This window comes from Carcharodon carcharias, chromosome 14, assembly GCF_017639515.1.
Source record: "Carcharodon carcharias isolate sCarCar2 chromosome 14, sCarCar2.pri, whole genome shotgun sequence".
NCBI lineage: Eukaryota > Metazoa > Chordata > Chondrichthyes > Lamniformes > Lamnidae > Carcharodon > Carcharodon carcharias.
In genome coordinates, this window is record NC_054480.1 from 31589941 (window position 1) to 31604450 (window position 14510).

Genomic DNA, 14510 nt, shown 5'->3' on the forward strand with positions numbered 1-14510 from the left:
AATTTGAAGTTGTGGTGTTGTCTTCCAATACAGTACATAAATGAAACATGAATGTAATTCTGACTCATACTTTTAAAGTTTGCTTGCATTCTTGGCTCACCACCATCTGTAATATTTGCAAGGGTTGAAATGCATGACAAGTAACTTAATTAAATCACTTAGAAACAATGGAGTAATTTTAACCTTTCCAGCCCAATGAAAACTGGGCAGGTGGGCAGTTAACATCCCTAGCTCACTTATGTGCTCTTCTGCACAGTTGGAAGGGACATCTGCCCAAAGCCAGTGGGTTCCTTTTTAGCATATAAAATGATGACATTGGGACCCAACTGCAATTTTTACTAGGAGGCCCAAATGGGAAATCTCAGTCAGCTTTTTAGCAGGCCAGCCCAGCACAGAACTGGATGAGGACAGAAGAGGCCCAAAAAGTTAACTTACAAATATTTTAAAAACATCTTTGTAGGACCAGGAGTAGCAGGTATGTTCTTCTGTGCCTCATACATATTAGGCTTCTCTTGCGCTTATGACAGCAACCCCCTTACTCCCCATTATCCTGGCAACTGACCTCAAGGACTTAACTGCTCGGCAACTGCCCCCTGGGCTGCGTGAATTTGCACCACTTCCAACTGTCTTACTGCTTGGAATGGATAGGAATCAGCTGAGGGGGAATTTAAATAAGGTCCAAACTTAAAATACTGCCAGTATCTTTTATCCCAAAGTGGGTGAGTTTTTAACTGAGGTTAAGACTTGCCTGTCTGCGCCATAGTTCAAATTTGGGGCCAAAAATAACATGCATAAAATTCAAACAACGTTAGAAACACACAGCAGGTTAGTCCGCATCTGCGGAGAGAACAGACAAGTTAACACATTCCAAAAGGAAGGGTCTAACCTGAAATGTTAACTTGTTAGCTTTCTCCGCTAATGCTGACTGACCTTTGTGTACTTCCAACTTTTGTGTTTTTGTGTCAGATTTCCAGCATCTGCAATATTTTGATTCTTACTCGCAGCTTACAGAAGTTCAGATTCAAATCTTTGTCCATGTTTAGAGTGTTTGAGTTGAGCTAGTTACTCATTAATTACTCATTCAATTCTTTTATCAAGGTAGTTATTTATGAACTTTTAAGTTCAAAATTAACATTAACTGCCTGACAGTGAGCAGGTCATTCTATTTTCTAAAATATTTGACAATATTTACCTACTTTAAAAGAAACTCAGGTAAGCAAATTAGATGTAAAATTATACAATTTAACAAAACAATCAGTATTTTTGATAACTGGAAACCAAGGGTCTAATTTTTAAAATTTCAATGTCATTGTGCCTTCTAATTTTAACATTGCACCCTATGCAAAGTTCTTGAGACTTATTTTCAAATGAGTACAGTTCTAACCGCTGCCATCACTATCCATTGCTCCAGACTACAACATGCATGTAAAAGTGCATGGTACTACAGTGACTCGGACTCCTTCAGTGAACTGGAATACACTGGCCAGACTTTTACATTTGTTGGTCAGGCGGGCAGCCAATTGCCGCTGGCGAAAGGGGCCGCGCCACCATTTTCCACGAGCAGGCCAATTAAGGCCCGCACCACGGCTTTGCGACTCCCGTGGAGAACGGGAAAATAGCCGTGGGGCCGGGCGGCCTCAGACTGCCGGTGCCAATGGGGAGCCAGCAGCCTGTTTAAAGAGTGGCCAGGCAGCCTGCTCGAAGCTGTGCACCATGGCCACTCAGAAATCAAGAAATGTTGCATGGAGGGCAGAGGGGGAGGAGATGGAGGAGGAGGGGGGCGGGGGGCAGGCTGCAGGAGAGGCCAGCGGGGGGCCACTGTGCCCTCAGATTCTCGGTCGCATGCCTTGCTGTCCTCCTGCAAGAGGTGGGAAACTGGCGTCAGATTCTGTGTCCTGAGGATGGGAGGAGGAGGGTCCCCCATGTTACCAGCCAGGTGTGGGAGGAGGTGGGTGAGGCTGTAAGTGCCCATGATGACGTCAGACGCACTGGCACATAGTGCCGAAAACGCTTCAATGATTCACTGTGCTCCGGACGGGTAAGTACCATGTCTGTCTTGGCCATTTGACCCAGAAGGCAGCCTTAGCCTTTGACACCACCCCCCACCACACCATCACCACCGCCCCCCCCCCCCCCCCCCACCACCCCCCCAGGCTACATACACACACACACACACACACACACATAGGACATCTGTTGCACGCTGGGTGGGCAAATGGGTACTGACCATGCTTACATCAGCCTTAGTGGTTGAGGTGAAGAAGGGCTTTCCTTGCAGCATATGTTGGTTTCTTTGGCATTTGAGTTGTTTGGGGACAAGCTGCAGGGGAGGCCGGTAGACACATACTCAGAACTCCAACACGTCATATTGATGGTAATGAAATGGTCCAAGGTTTGCCTCAATGTCTTTTGGGCAAGTCCCATCTGCTGGCATCAGCACTGCACCTATTTGCTCCTCCTTGCCATGGGCGCTATGACCCGTGTGCTATTCAAAGTGATGGACACAGAATGTGTCCAAGGGGACCGTTGGGGGAGGGGGTTGAGACCAGTTGTACTATCTTCTGGGGACTCATCACTAGAAGTGTGGACAGGAGCTGCTGGAGGACTCAGATGGGCCATTGTGGTTGGGATGCGGCGTGCGCATGCAGAGTACATGAGCGGGCTGCCCCAATAAATCCTCTTCTCTGTTTTACAGGCAAAAAGTAACCACACTGCCTGGGAGCACCTGAGGACTGGAGGTGGGCGCACCCTCCTCCAGCGCCTCACACCCTTTGAGGAGCAGGCCATGGAGCTGGGCAGGAGGCAGGGGGCCAGGGTGGCGAGGCTGGGGTCCAGCGGGCAGGTATTTGAGGTCCACAGTCCCATCCATTCTGTCTGCCCACCATCCAATCCACTGATGGTTGCTGCAATCGTTAATACTGCAACAATGCTCATTCACAGACTGAGACATTCTGACGTTTGGGTCATACAGGAGGGACCCTCGTCCCCTTGAGGAATAGCATCTCCACCACCTTCCAAAGTCACCTTATCCCATTTGTGACCACTATTACCATGGTCTCACATGCCATTGGATCGCTGCTACACAGCCAAAGACTTATTCCATTCTAGGGGGTTTGGGACCTCCTGCACCCTTTCAGCCAGTGCCCCCCACATTACTCTGTCCAGAAGGTCCTCAGCATCTCAGCTGTGAACCTCAAAGCACTCAACTTAGATAAATGCCACCACGTTACTCATTCCTGCGCCAAGGGGAAATGTTGTCTTCTGCCCATCCGGTCTATGCCCCTCCTTACGGAATGAAGGGCAATAACATGACCTCTTAATCTCCTGTGTTCAGCAGAAAAAGTCACAACTGCTTGAGATGTTTCCTCAGACCAGCAACTATCCATGCAACAATGCATCCACATCAGGTACCCCTGCATTCTCCCCTATGGTTCATAACATGCCATGTGACATTCATGAGGCCATCTGACCAGCATGTTTGCATGTGCATTTAATGTTTGGGGCTCATCTTGACTCATTTCCACCTCACCAATGTTCTTCTCCTTAGGGTCTTTAAGGGTGAGCGACTTATGAGGCTGGGGGTGAAAGGGATGAAAGGTTGAAGTGAATGAATACTAATTGATGCACTGTCCTTGTTGTTAATTTCAGCATCACCACCAGATTGACCCACACGTCCACACTGCAGCCTCCCCCTCTACACCTGAGGGCCAACATGTGCAACTTGCGGCACATCATTTCAGCCAGCCAGGCATCAGCGCAGACACACACACTTCAATGGGAACTTTACTCTCAGCTAGTGACCCGAGTCACAGTGGAGAGGGCACATCACGATCGCTGGAGGAGACGGTAGGGGCAGAGAGTGTTGATGGCTCCAGCAGCCAGAGGGCTGCAGGGGACGAGGCACATGCTGAGTCCGGCATTGATGAGGTGCCTCTGGAGTTGTCCTCATTGCAGCAGCTGCAGGACAGGCGGCAGGAAGTGCGTTTGCATCTGGCAGGGTTACATGAGGGAGTGGTTCAGTTGGTCTCTGCGATGGAGGAGTTTAGGCAGAGTGCACGTGAAGATTCTGCCCTCAGGGCAGAGCTTCAGGCTTCCTTCAATGAGAGATGGGCGACTCTCATAGAGAGGGGCTTTAACCGAATGGATCAAAATATGATTGGGATACGCTCTGACTGCAAGCCATTATAACGGTACTGGCCACAGGTGGTCTTTCCCATTGTGGGAGATGTCGTGGACACCAAGCGCCAGCACTCAGTGACCATGCATCTGCGGTGAGCAGGAAGGTCTAATGTGATCTCACGTTAGTGCAGCAGCTGCCTGTCATTGCTGTGAGCTCCTCTCATGCCAGTCAACGTTTCTTCTGTTAAGGCTGCAACAACTGGGGAGGTGCCAGTTCAGGAACTGGCCACTCCCTCCCAGATGGGGCCATCACAGGCTCCACAGGCCAGAGGACATCTGCCAAGGTCATCTTGGCTAATAGGACAGCAGAGTCAGCAGGCTGTCTCACAAGCCACTCCGAGCGATGGGGCGGCATGTAGACGTAGCACACGGAAACATAAGCATAAGGCGCCTTAGGCACTCCACGGGTATGTCACTGGTGATTTTGTGTTGGCCTTAGAATAGGGACTCATTTTTCTGTCATTGTGAAATAATCAAATGTGCTTTAATTTTGGACACAATAAAGTCCACCTTTGTTACCATGGCTGGGGGTCTTTTCATTGTGGTGCTTTTCTCTTTTTCACATAATTATCATGAGTGTTTGAGTGGACATTGATGTTTTTGTACTAAGCCCTTATTTGCAGCTGATCAGGTGGAAGAGGTAGCACCTAAGTGCCACGTATGGAAGTTCCAGGCAATGCTGCTCCTGCTGATCCATGTGTGTGGAGCTAACTGAAGGTTCTTTGGATAAAATTGTCCCGGGTGTCCCTGCCTCCTTGGTGTAAATGCAGGTTGTCATTGTGCCCCTCATCATCATCCTGTGCTTCTTCATCCTCTGAGTCACTGCTGGATTCATCATGTGCAGCCTCATCCAGGGCATCAAGGTCTTCATCGTCCATTCCATCCCCCCTTTCCAGCACAAGATTGTGCAGGGCGCAGCAGACTACCACGATCAGAGAGATGAGATCTGGGGTGTACTGGAATGCGCCCCCTGAGCAGTCAAGGCAACAGAAGCGCATCTTGAGAAGACCAATGGCTCTCTCCACCACAGCCCGTGTGGTGCCCTGGCTCCTATTGTAGCACTCCTCAGCTTCTGTTCTTGGATGGCGGAGAGGCGTCATGAGCCACCTTCTGAGGGGATAGCCCTTGTCACCCAGCAGCCAACCATCCAGCCGAACCGGAGCACTGAAGAGCCCTGGCACCTGGGAGTGTCTGAGGATGTAGACGTGTGGGAGCTGCCTGGGAACCTTGCACAGACTTGTACAATCAGCATCCTGTGATCACACACTATCTGCACATTCATGGAGTGGAATCCCTTCCTGCTGGCGAAGGCACCGGGCTCACCTGCTGGTGTCTTGATGGTCACATATGTACAGTCTATTGTACCCTGGACACGGGGGAAGCCAGCAATGGCCACGAAGCCTCTAGCCCGCTGTGCCTGGCTTGCCTGGTCGGAGTGGAAGTAGATGAAGGTCAATGCCTGTCTGAACAGAGCTTCTGTAACCTGCTTGACACAAGTGTGCACAGCTGATTGGGAGACACTGCAAAGATCACCCACCGACCCCTGGAAGGAGTCAGAGGCATAGAAGTGGAGGGCAGCTGTGACCTTCAGAGCCACTGGCATGGGGTGCCCACCCACACAGTTAAGGGAGATCTCAGGGCCAATCATCTGACAGATATAGTTGATTGTCTCCCTTGAGAGTTGAAGCCTCCTTCAACACTGCACCTCAGTCATATTGAGGTAGCTGCTTCGCCGCCTGTATACCCTGGCAGCAGGATAGTGGCGTTGTCTGTGGCCCCTTGGACAACCTCTTGTCCCTGCGCCCCTTGTGCCTGCGCCTGGACACCCAAAGTTTGCTCCCCTGGAGGCTGATTGTTCAGCCCTGGACTCCTCCTTATTCTATCCCTCCCTTCCTCCTCAGGGGAGCTGCCTCCACTGGAGAGGTCAGAACCCATAGCCCCAGGCTAAATGGAGGCCTCCGGAAAGCTGCAAGGCCGAAAAAGAATGCTGTCTGCAGAATGCTTTCACTTAACACAAAAACCTCTTGGACAGCGATGAGAACTACTAACAATCACACAGGCAAGTTTTAAACACTTTCAGCAATCATAACTTCATGTAAAATATGAACAACCCCTCTGAGTCCACATATCCCGACATTGCAAAAGTTTTCTTAAATAACCACCTACCCACCTGCCCATTGGGCCCGTGCGCCGACACAAAGTTTGCAAGGGCCCCTCAAAATCCTGGACAATTGGCAAGTTAAGGGCCTTAACGAACCCTTCAATTAATGGCGGGCGAACTGAGGGCGCCCGGCAACCGAAATGTCGTGATGCTGCGCGCTGACGTCGGCACGCGACATTTTGCGCACTGATGTCCGAGCTACACCACCTGCACATCAGCCGGAAAATTCTGCCCATTATCACCACATTTTTAACAACTGAGAACTGAGGTTGGAATTGTACTCATTTGAAGATAAGTCTCAAGAACTTTGCATAGGGCACAATGTTAAAGTCAGAAGGCACAATGACATTAAAATTAAGTTAGAAATTAATTCTTATTCCCATCTTCTCCTTCTTCCTCCTCCAATGTATTATTTTCAAGCTTATCTTTTTTTTCCAGATTATTCAGCAGGTTATGACAGTGAATAAATAGCTAATTGTATACATACCAAAAGAAATTTGACCCAGGTTAAATTTCAGATCTGTCATTTGACCAGGCGGCTATAGGAGCTATAGTTGGCCTCAGTGCCCTTGTGTTAAGGAGGAGGAAACTGATCAGGATATCCTGTCCGTCTGCACCCTTTACCCCCTATCACTCCCCCCAAACAGATGAATAACCTGCTACACTCATGACCTAGACTCACAATGACAAATAGTTGCTTGAATGAGGCATTTGTGAGTGTTTAGTGTCCACACAATTGTACCCCAGAGAAGCTCCAGCAAAAACAAAAGCTGGTGGGGAAGGGAGGAGGAAAACAATATCTTTTGTTTCAGAAATTCCTTCTGGCAATTTCATACATTTAGCAACCATCTCAGATGGTTTAACCATAAGCCTCAAATACTGCACCATTGTGCTTTTGTGTCCATCACAGTGTATAGTGTGCCTGACTGGGGCCATGTCTCGCTACACCATTAACCAGAATTATGTGGAGAGTTGCTCCATTGTAATAACTTATGTACGTCACATGGACTCCTTCGCAATGCAAAATTCCCAGGAAATTATAGCTAAAAACTTCAGCCATCATTTGTGCCATTTCATAACTTCCTGAGAGTTTCATGTTGCATCACTGTTTTCCTCGCAGAAAAATCCAATGGCAAGATCAGGTTTGCTGTATTTACAACATTGTGATCATCACTGTCACTTAGATCACTGCAGAATGATGCTTGTGAGTTGAATATGTTTGGTATAATAACAGGAATTTTATTTCCATGCAGTACGTGCGCTGATAATATCCAAAGTAAAAAATGCAACTAGCATTAGCAAAAACTATTAGTTATAGATTTTTGAATGTAGTCTTAGAAACCAAGGGCAGAATTTGGCACAGTGGGATTGGGCAGAGGCGATCGGAAAGCCGACTGCCACCCGCGATCGGGCCCAGAAGGTGATTTCACACTGACTGGCCAATTAAGGCCCACCCAGCGTGAAACGCGAGCGGCAGCGAGCTGAGCGCTGCCTGTGCAGGCGGGAGGAGGAAAGCGAGCCGGGCGAGTGCGACTTTCACGCGTGCACGCAAGTGCGCACTACATAATCTCCCTGAGGCAGCTCACTGCCTCAGGGAGATGAACCGATTTGAAAAAAAATTAAAGATTTGATAGATGTTATAAATCATGTCCCCTCGTGTGACTCTATCACATGAGCAGGGACATGTTATTTATGAAAAATTAAACCTCATTCCGGCCCATGGATGTAAAATTCCCCAGGTGGCCTTCCCGTCGTCCTGTCCACAATTGAGGCCCTTAAATGGCCAAGTGGTGCTCCTAACCTCAATTTTGAGGTTGGCAAGAGGAGTTCAAGGGCAAGGGGGAAGCCCAGCAGGTCACCATGCTTAGGCCTCAGGTGAGAGGGGTTTTGCGCTTCCCTCATGGGCCCCCTTTCCACATTGGGTGCACCACATTCCCCTCCCTTCCCCTCCACCCTGAGGTCTGCTCCCCATGGGCGCTCCCTACCCAAACCCCACCCCCACCTCTCCCCCAACTCACCAGGCCTCACCTCCTCCCCCCACCATGAGACCTCCTGCATGTGCCTGGTCCAGGATTCCGGGACTTAGAATCTAGGGACTGCTTGTAGTCCCAATCCTGGCTCCTGCTGCCACTGCTGGCTGGCAGCTCTCAGATGGGATTTCCACATTTAACATCTGTCATAGCGGAGTTGCTAGAATCCATTATCAAGGAGGTTATAGCAGTATACTTAGAAAATCATAATTTGAGCAGGCAGAGTCAACATGGGATTGTGAAAGGGAAATCATGTTTAACTAATTTATTAGAGTTTTCTGAGGAAGTAACAAGAAAGCTGGAAAAGGGGAACCTGTAGTGTGGTATACTTGGATTTCCAGAAGGCATTTGATAAGGTGCCACATCAAATGTTACTACACAAAATAAGATTATATGATGCAGGGGGTAAACATATTAGCATGGATAGAGGATTGGTTAACTAACAGGAAGCAGAAAGTAGGGATAACTGGGGCTTTTTCAGGTTGGCAAGCTAAAACTAGTGGAGTGCCACAGGGATCAGTGCTGGAGCCTCAACTATTTACAATCTAAATCAATGATTTGGATGAAGGGACCGAATGTACGGTAGCTAAATTTGCAGATGACACCAAGGTAGGTAGGAAAGTAAGTTGTTAAGGGGAGGTAAAGAGTCTGCAAAGGGATATAGAAAGATTAAGTGAGTGAGCAAGAATTTTGAAGATGAAGTACAATGTGGGAAAATGTGAATTTGTCCATTTTGGCAGGAAGAATAGAAAAGCAGTATACTATTTAAATGGAGAGGGATTGCAGAACCCAGTGGTACAAAGGGACCTGGATGTCCTGAAACACGAATCACAAAAAGTTAGTATGCTGCAGGTACAGCAAGCGATTAGGAAGTTAAATGGAACATTGACACTTATTGCAAGGGGGATGGAATATAAAACTAGGAAAGTTTTACTGCAGCTGTACAAGGCCTTGATGAGATTGCACCTGCAATACTGTGTACAGTTTTGGTCTTTTTATTTGGAAAAAGATATAATTGTATTAGAAGCAGTACAGAGAAAGTTCAGTCAGATCATTCCTGGGATGAGGGGCTTATCTTATGAAGAAAGGTTGAACAAGTTGGGCCTATACCCACTGGAGTTTAGAAGAAGGAGAGGTGATCTTACATACAAACAAGGAGCAGGAGAAGGCCATTTTGCCCCTCAAGCCAGCTCCGCCATTTAATAAGATCATGACTGATCTGATAGTAACCTCAAATCTGCATCCCAACTACCCCCAAAATCCTACCACCCTCTTGTATACCAAGAATCTATCCACCTCTGCCTTAAAAATATTCAAAGACTCCATTTCCACCGCCTTTTCAGATAGTTTTCCAAAGACTCACAGCCCCCAGAGAAAAAATTTCACATCATCTCATTTTTAAATGGATAATCCCTTATTTTTAAACAGTGACCCCTAGTACTAGATTCTCCCTCTGCATCCTCTGCATTTCCACCCTGCCAAGAACTCTCAGGATCTTATACGTTTCAACCAAGTTGCCTCTTACCCTTCTAAACTCCAGTAGATACAAGCCTAGCCTGTCCAACCTTTCCTCATAAGACAACCCGGCCATTCCAGGTATTAGTCTGGTAAACCTTCTCTGAACTACTTCCAACGCATTTACATCCTTCCTTAAATAACATGACCAATACTGTACACAGTACTCTAGATGTGGTCTCACTAGTGCTCTAAATAACTGAAGCATAACCCCTCTACTTTTGTATTCAATTCCCCTCGCAATAAATGGTAATATTCTATTAGCTTTCTTAATTACTTGCTGTACCTGCATACTAGCCTTTTGCGATTCATGCACTAAGACACCCGGATCCCTCTGCATTTCAAAGCTCTGTAATGTCTCACCATTTAGATAATATGCTTCTCTTTTATTCTTCCTGCCAAAATAGATAATTTCACATTTTCCCACATTATGCTCCATTTGCCAGATGTTTGCCCACTTACTTAACCAATCTATGTCTTTTTGTAGCCTCCTTTTGTCCTCTTTACAACTTACTTTCCTACCTTTGTGTCTCAGCAAATTTGGCAACCATCCCATCCAGCCCTTCATCCAAGTCATTTATATATATATCTTATATAGATCTTATTGAAGCAGAGAAGATCCTGGGGGGATTTGATGGTGTATATACCCAGGAGGATGTTTCCACTTGTGGGAGAGACAGTTTAAGAATGAGGTCACCCATTTAAAACGGAGATGAGGAAAAAAAATTCTCTCAAAGGGCCATTAATGTGTGGAATTCTCTTCCCCAAAAAGCAGTGGAGGCTGGGGCATTGAATTTGTTCAAGGCAGAGTTAGATAGATTTTTGATAGACAAGAGAGTCAAGGGTTATTGGGGGAGGGGCAGATGGCAAAGTGGAATTGAGACCACAACCAGATCAGCCATGAACTTATTAAATGGTGGAGCAGGCTCGAAGGGCTGACTGGCCTACTCCTGCTCCTGAGTCCAATTTTCCTATGTTCTGCCGAGTGAGGGGCGGAAATCTCATCTTCAACCAAAGGACTGCGGGGCTGCTGTGATCAGCAGGGGTAAATTCCCCACCAAATCTTTGGTGGCGGGGCAGGAAAACCCGCATCTCAAAAATCCTTCCCATTGATTTTGAAACAATGCATGCTAATGATGCTGCAGTGCCAATAACAGCACAGGTGAATGGAATCTGTGAGCATGGTTTGATGTCAACATGCACAGCTAACTACTTCAGACAAAACATCTATTTGTAAGCATCTGAAGTTATCTATATAGGATAATTTCTTTAAACATGAAGCTGTTTTTTCTCAGAAAATTTTTGGCAAAAGTATTATTTTAGTGCAGATTCAATAATAACTAGGTGCCCTGATAATTCACTGGGTGAATAGGGGTAAAGTACTTGTCTTGACCACCTTGGCGTGGATCACCTAACTACTTTTGAAAACAACTGAATTTCATTCCATTGATTTGAAATCACAGTTCAGTAAAGAGTGGCATATCTACACTGCCAGATTACTGCCCAGGCAGTGAAGGCCCAAATTTACTCCACATGTCTTTAATGCGCTGTAGAAAGTAGTAATGTTCCAGATTTGTCTGCACTATTGGCTGATTTCAACCCAGGAAGCAGTACAAGAAGGGAGAATGCTGTACCTAATCTCAGCATCCTAGGGCTGCATAGGAAGAAGGAGGTGGGGAAATCACCGTTCAAGATCTGGCTGGAAATATGCATGTTGTGAATATTCAATGAAAAAGAAAAAATTGGGCTTAAGTACAATAACACAGTGCAGGCTCATACAAAGAATGGTCACTCAGCCCTTAGAACAGTTAAAGGAAAAAAATATATCAAGTTTGAGAAAGCTTTCCAGATATCTGCTATATACCTGACAATGTTCATGCATAAAGCCTTATATGAACTAAAGTAGATATCACTATCCATGTGATTACAGAAGTTACACACACTCACCTTGCAAATAGGACACAGACCACCTTCAAACAGTGGATGGAAAGTGCTGACTCTTATGCTTCCACAGGCAAGACAAAATTCTAAAGTGAAAAAGAAAGGTTACAAATTAGAATAATTAGAACAATCTGTCATAACTACTTTTAACTAAAAGCTAATAAAGATCCTTTAATACAAAAGACAGCAACCTTCACTGATTCCAGGAAAATATCACCATTCTGGTGATATCAACATTCCACTGAAACTTAGGGGAAGTCGTTTTAAATTGTTTCACCTGGTGGGAAACTGATGGGCCTCGACCAATCTGATTTTCCATTGAATGTTAAAATTACATATTGGCTTAACCTTTCATTCTACTTTGAAGCAAGGCAATCTGAAAAATCACATGACAGCCACTGAGCTTTGCTGAACAAACTTAACAACAACCAAATTAGGTGACCAACATTCCAATAACAACTGTATGTCATGAAGATAAAGAGAACGCCGTTTTATGACTTGAAATGTACTATCATCAACAATGACAATGTAAATCCAGTTCAGTGTCAAATTGGTTTTGAAAGTGCTTAATCTGGCTTCCGACCAAGTAGGAGACAGACCATATGAATGTATTTTGCTGGGTTGGAACCAGAAATGAAACTACCAGTCTAGACTAGTAACTGCAGCATGAGTATATTCTTAAAAAAACACCTGAGTCAAACCACTGTTAAAATTGAACAGGTAGATATAATACTAAGATAAAAACAAAAAATCTGCGGATGCTGGAAATCCAAAACAAAAACAGAATTACCTGGAAAAACTCAGCAGGTCTGGCAGCATCGGCGGAGAAGAAAAGAGTTGACATTTCGAGTCCTCATGACCCTTCGACAGAGAAGGGTCTGTTGTCTGTCGAAGGGTCATGAGGACTCGAAACGTCAACTCTTTTCTTCTCCGCCGATGCTGCCAGACCTGCTGAGTTTTTCCAGGTAATTCTGTTTTTGTTTTAGATATAATACTATCTTGTTTCATAATTAATACAAGACTTACTACTTTGAAAATATCCTGGTGTGGGATCTGTTGCTCTGCAATACTTCCTCATTTTTTTCACTGGAAAGGATGTTGTTTGACAGCTCAGAGTGTCAACTTCAATTAGTTAGAAAACAACAGTTGAACTATAGAGGTATGCCTACATTTTGGAAAACCACACCTAACAGGAAGTGGTATATTTAATCCTAATGTTTCTGCACAAAAGGTCTTTGTTGAAACGTGTTATCTTTCTACTGAAAAAAAATATTGTTTCAGTAAACTGAGTTTCTTATTTGGAACACTGGAAGGGCTTAAGTGGTATTGTGATCAGCAGCCAGAAGGCTATATAACACACTTGTCAGATCTAGTCACTAATTGACCATAAATTACTTTTTTCAGATAGGATTAAGGCAAAACTCTTTCATGTCCATTCTATTGTTTCCTTTTTCATGAATGACTTAAAAAGATAGCTTGAACTGAGAACAGTTTGCCTCAGTGCATAAAAATGCTCATTTGCAAAACCACAATTCTCCCCTGTACACCTGCATTTCTATCTCCAGTAAACTCTTCATTACTCGGGCATGCACAGGGAATGGGTGGTGCCGGTTATTCAAAAGCGGCAGTAAAAAGAGAGTTCCAATTACCAATACTTGTAGCATGAACTAATATGCAAGTGCTCAGGAGCTAAGGAATAGTATTATTTTTACTTCTCATACTCAACATTACAATAAGTTAAAGTATCAAATAATGCAGTATATAGGTCGAGGCTCCAGGGTTCTTCCAGTTGGTAAAGTGACGATTTGTATTAGGAAAGAAATCCGGTTAGTAGAGAATTCCGCTTGGTAGAGTGCCGGATAACATTTACTGTATTTTTTGCAATCAACTTCGATGTACAGCCACAATTTCTGGCTCAGTTAAGAACCATATTGCTTTCAAATGCATTAGGAATGTGAATACTTATTTAATTAATTTACAGTTCTGTACTTCTACATTAATTTTCTTATTATTTATGATCATCCAATAAATGCAGTGTAGATCTGAGAGAATTCAGGTCCAAATTGTATGCACTAGAAACAAGGCTGCATTTTTTGAAAAGAACAATTAAGGTATCTCATGTCTATATCAAGACAGTGGTGTGACAATTGAAACAATGAAATTTTAATTGAAAAAGTTTTCTTTGTCCTTTTAATCTGTACCTAATGTAAACATTAATGCACTTTCAGTGCACGTTCTATTAAAGGTAACAACCGTGGCCAAACTACTCACCCATCACACTTCAAAATGAACATTGGCTCACTAATGTTCAATGTACTCTATATGAAGGCTATTTTTCCATGTATGTTTGTGCATTACAATGTTCCTGCAATTACAGACATTAACTTATCTCCATATTGTTTTGTCTACAATTTTTATTTTCTGTTACCTACAAATTATTTTGTTGATTTTCACACAACATTACGAGTCTACAGAAGCAAGCTATTAAACCTGGTCATATTTCAGTGGAAAAACTACAAATCAAATCTAGTTTTGAGGCAAAAGATGGAAATCAAGTTGGTTTTGTCAGTTTATTAATTCTAGTCACATTAAAGCCACAACAATTCTGAAAAAAAAAGTCTCACAAGCTTACTCAACTACTGTATCTGATGGCTGAAGTATAGGGATTTCTTCCATTTTTAACA

The 14510-nt window shown here is 44.7% G+C and overlaps 1 protein-coding gene across 10 annotated transcripts in view; it reads right to left on the reverse strand.

The window, feature by feature from the left end:
* LOC121287207 (DNA (cytosine-5)-methyltransferase 3B-like) overlaps nt 1–14510 on the reverse strand; it is a 335867-nt gene that overhangs the window by 109301 nt on the left and 212056 nt on the right. For all 10 annotated transcript variants that reach the window (XR_005945160.1, XM_041204873.1, XM_041204868.1 and 7 more), the window contains one exon: nt 11833–11912. Coding sequence is in view for 9 of the 10 variants with exons in the window: in XM_041204873.1 (XP_041060807.1) it covers nt 11833–11912 (80 nt within the window). In the remaining variant the exon portion in view is untranslated. The remainder of the gene's footprint in view (nt 1–11832; nt 11913–14510) is intronic.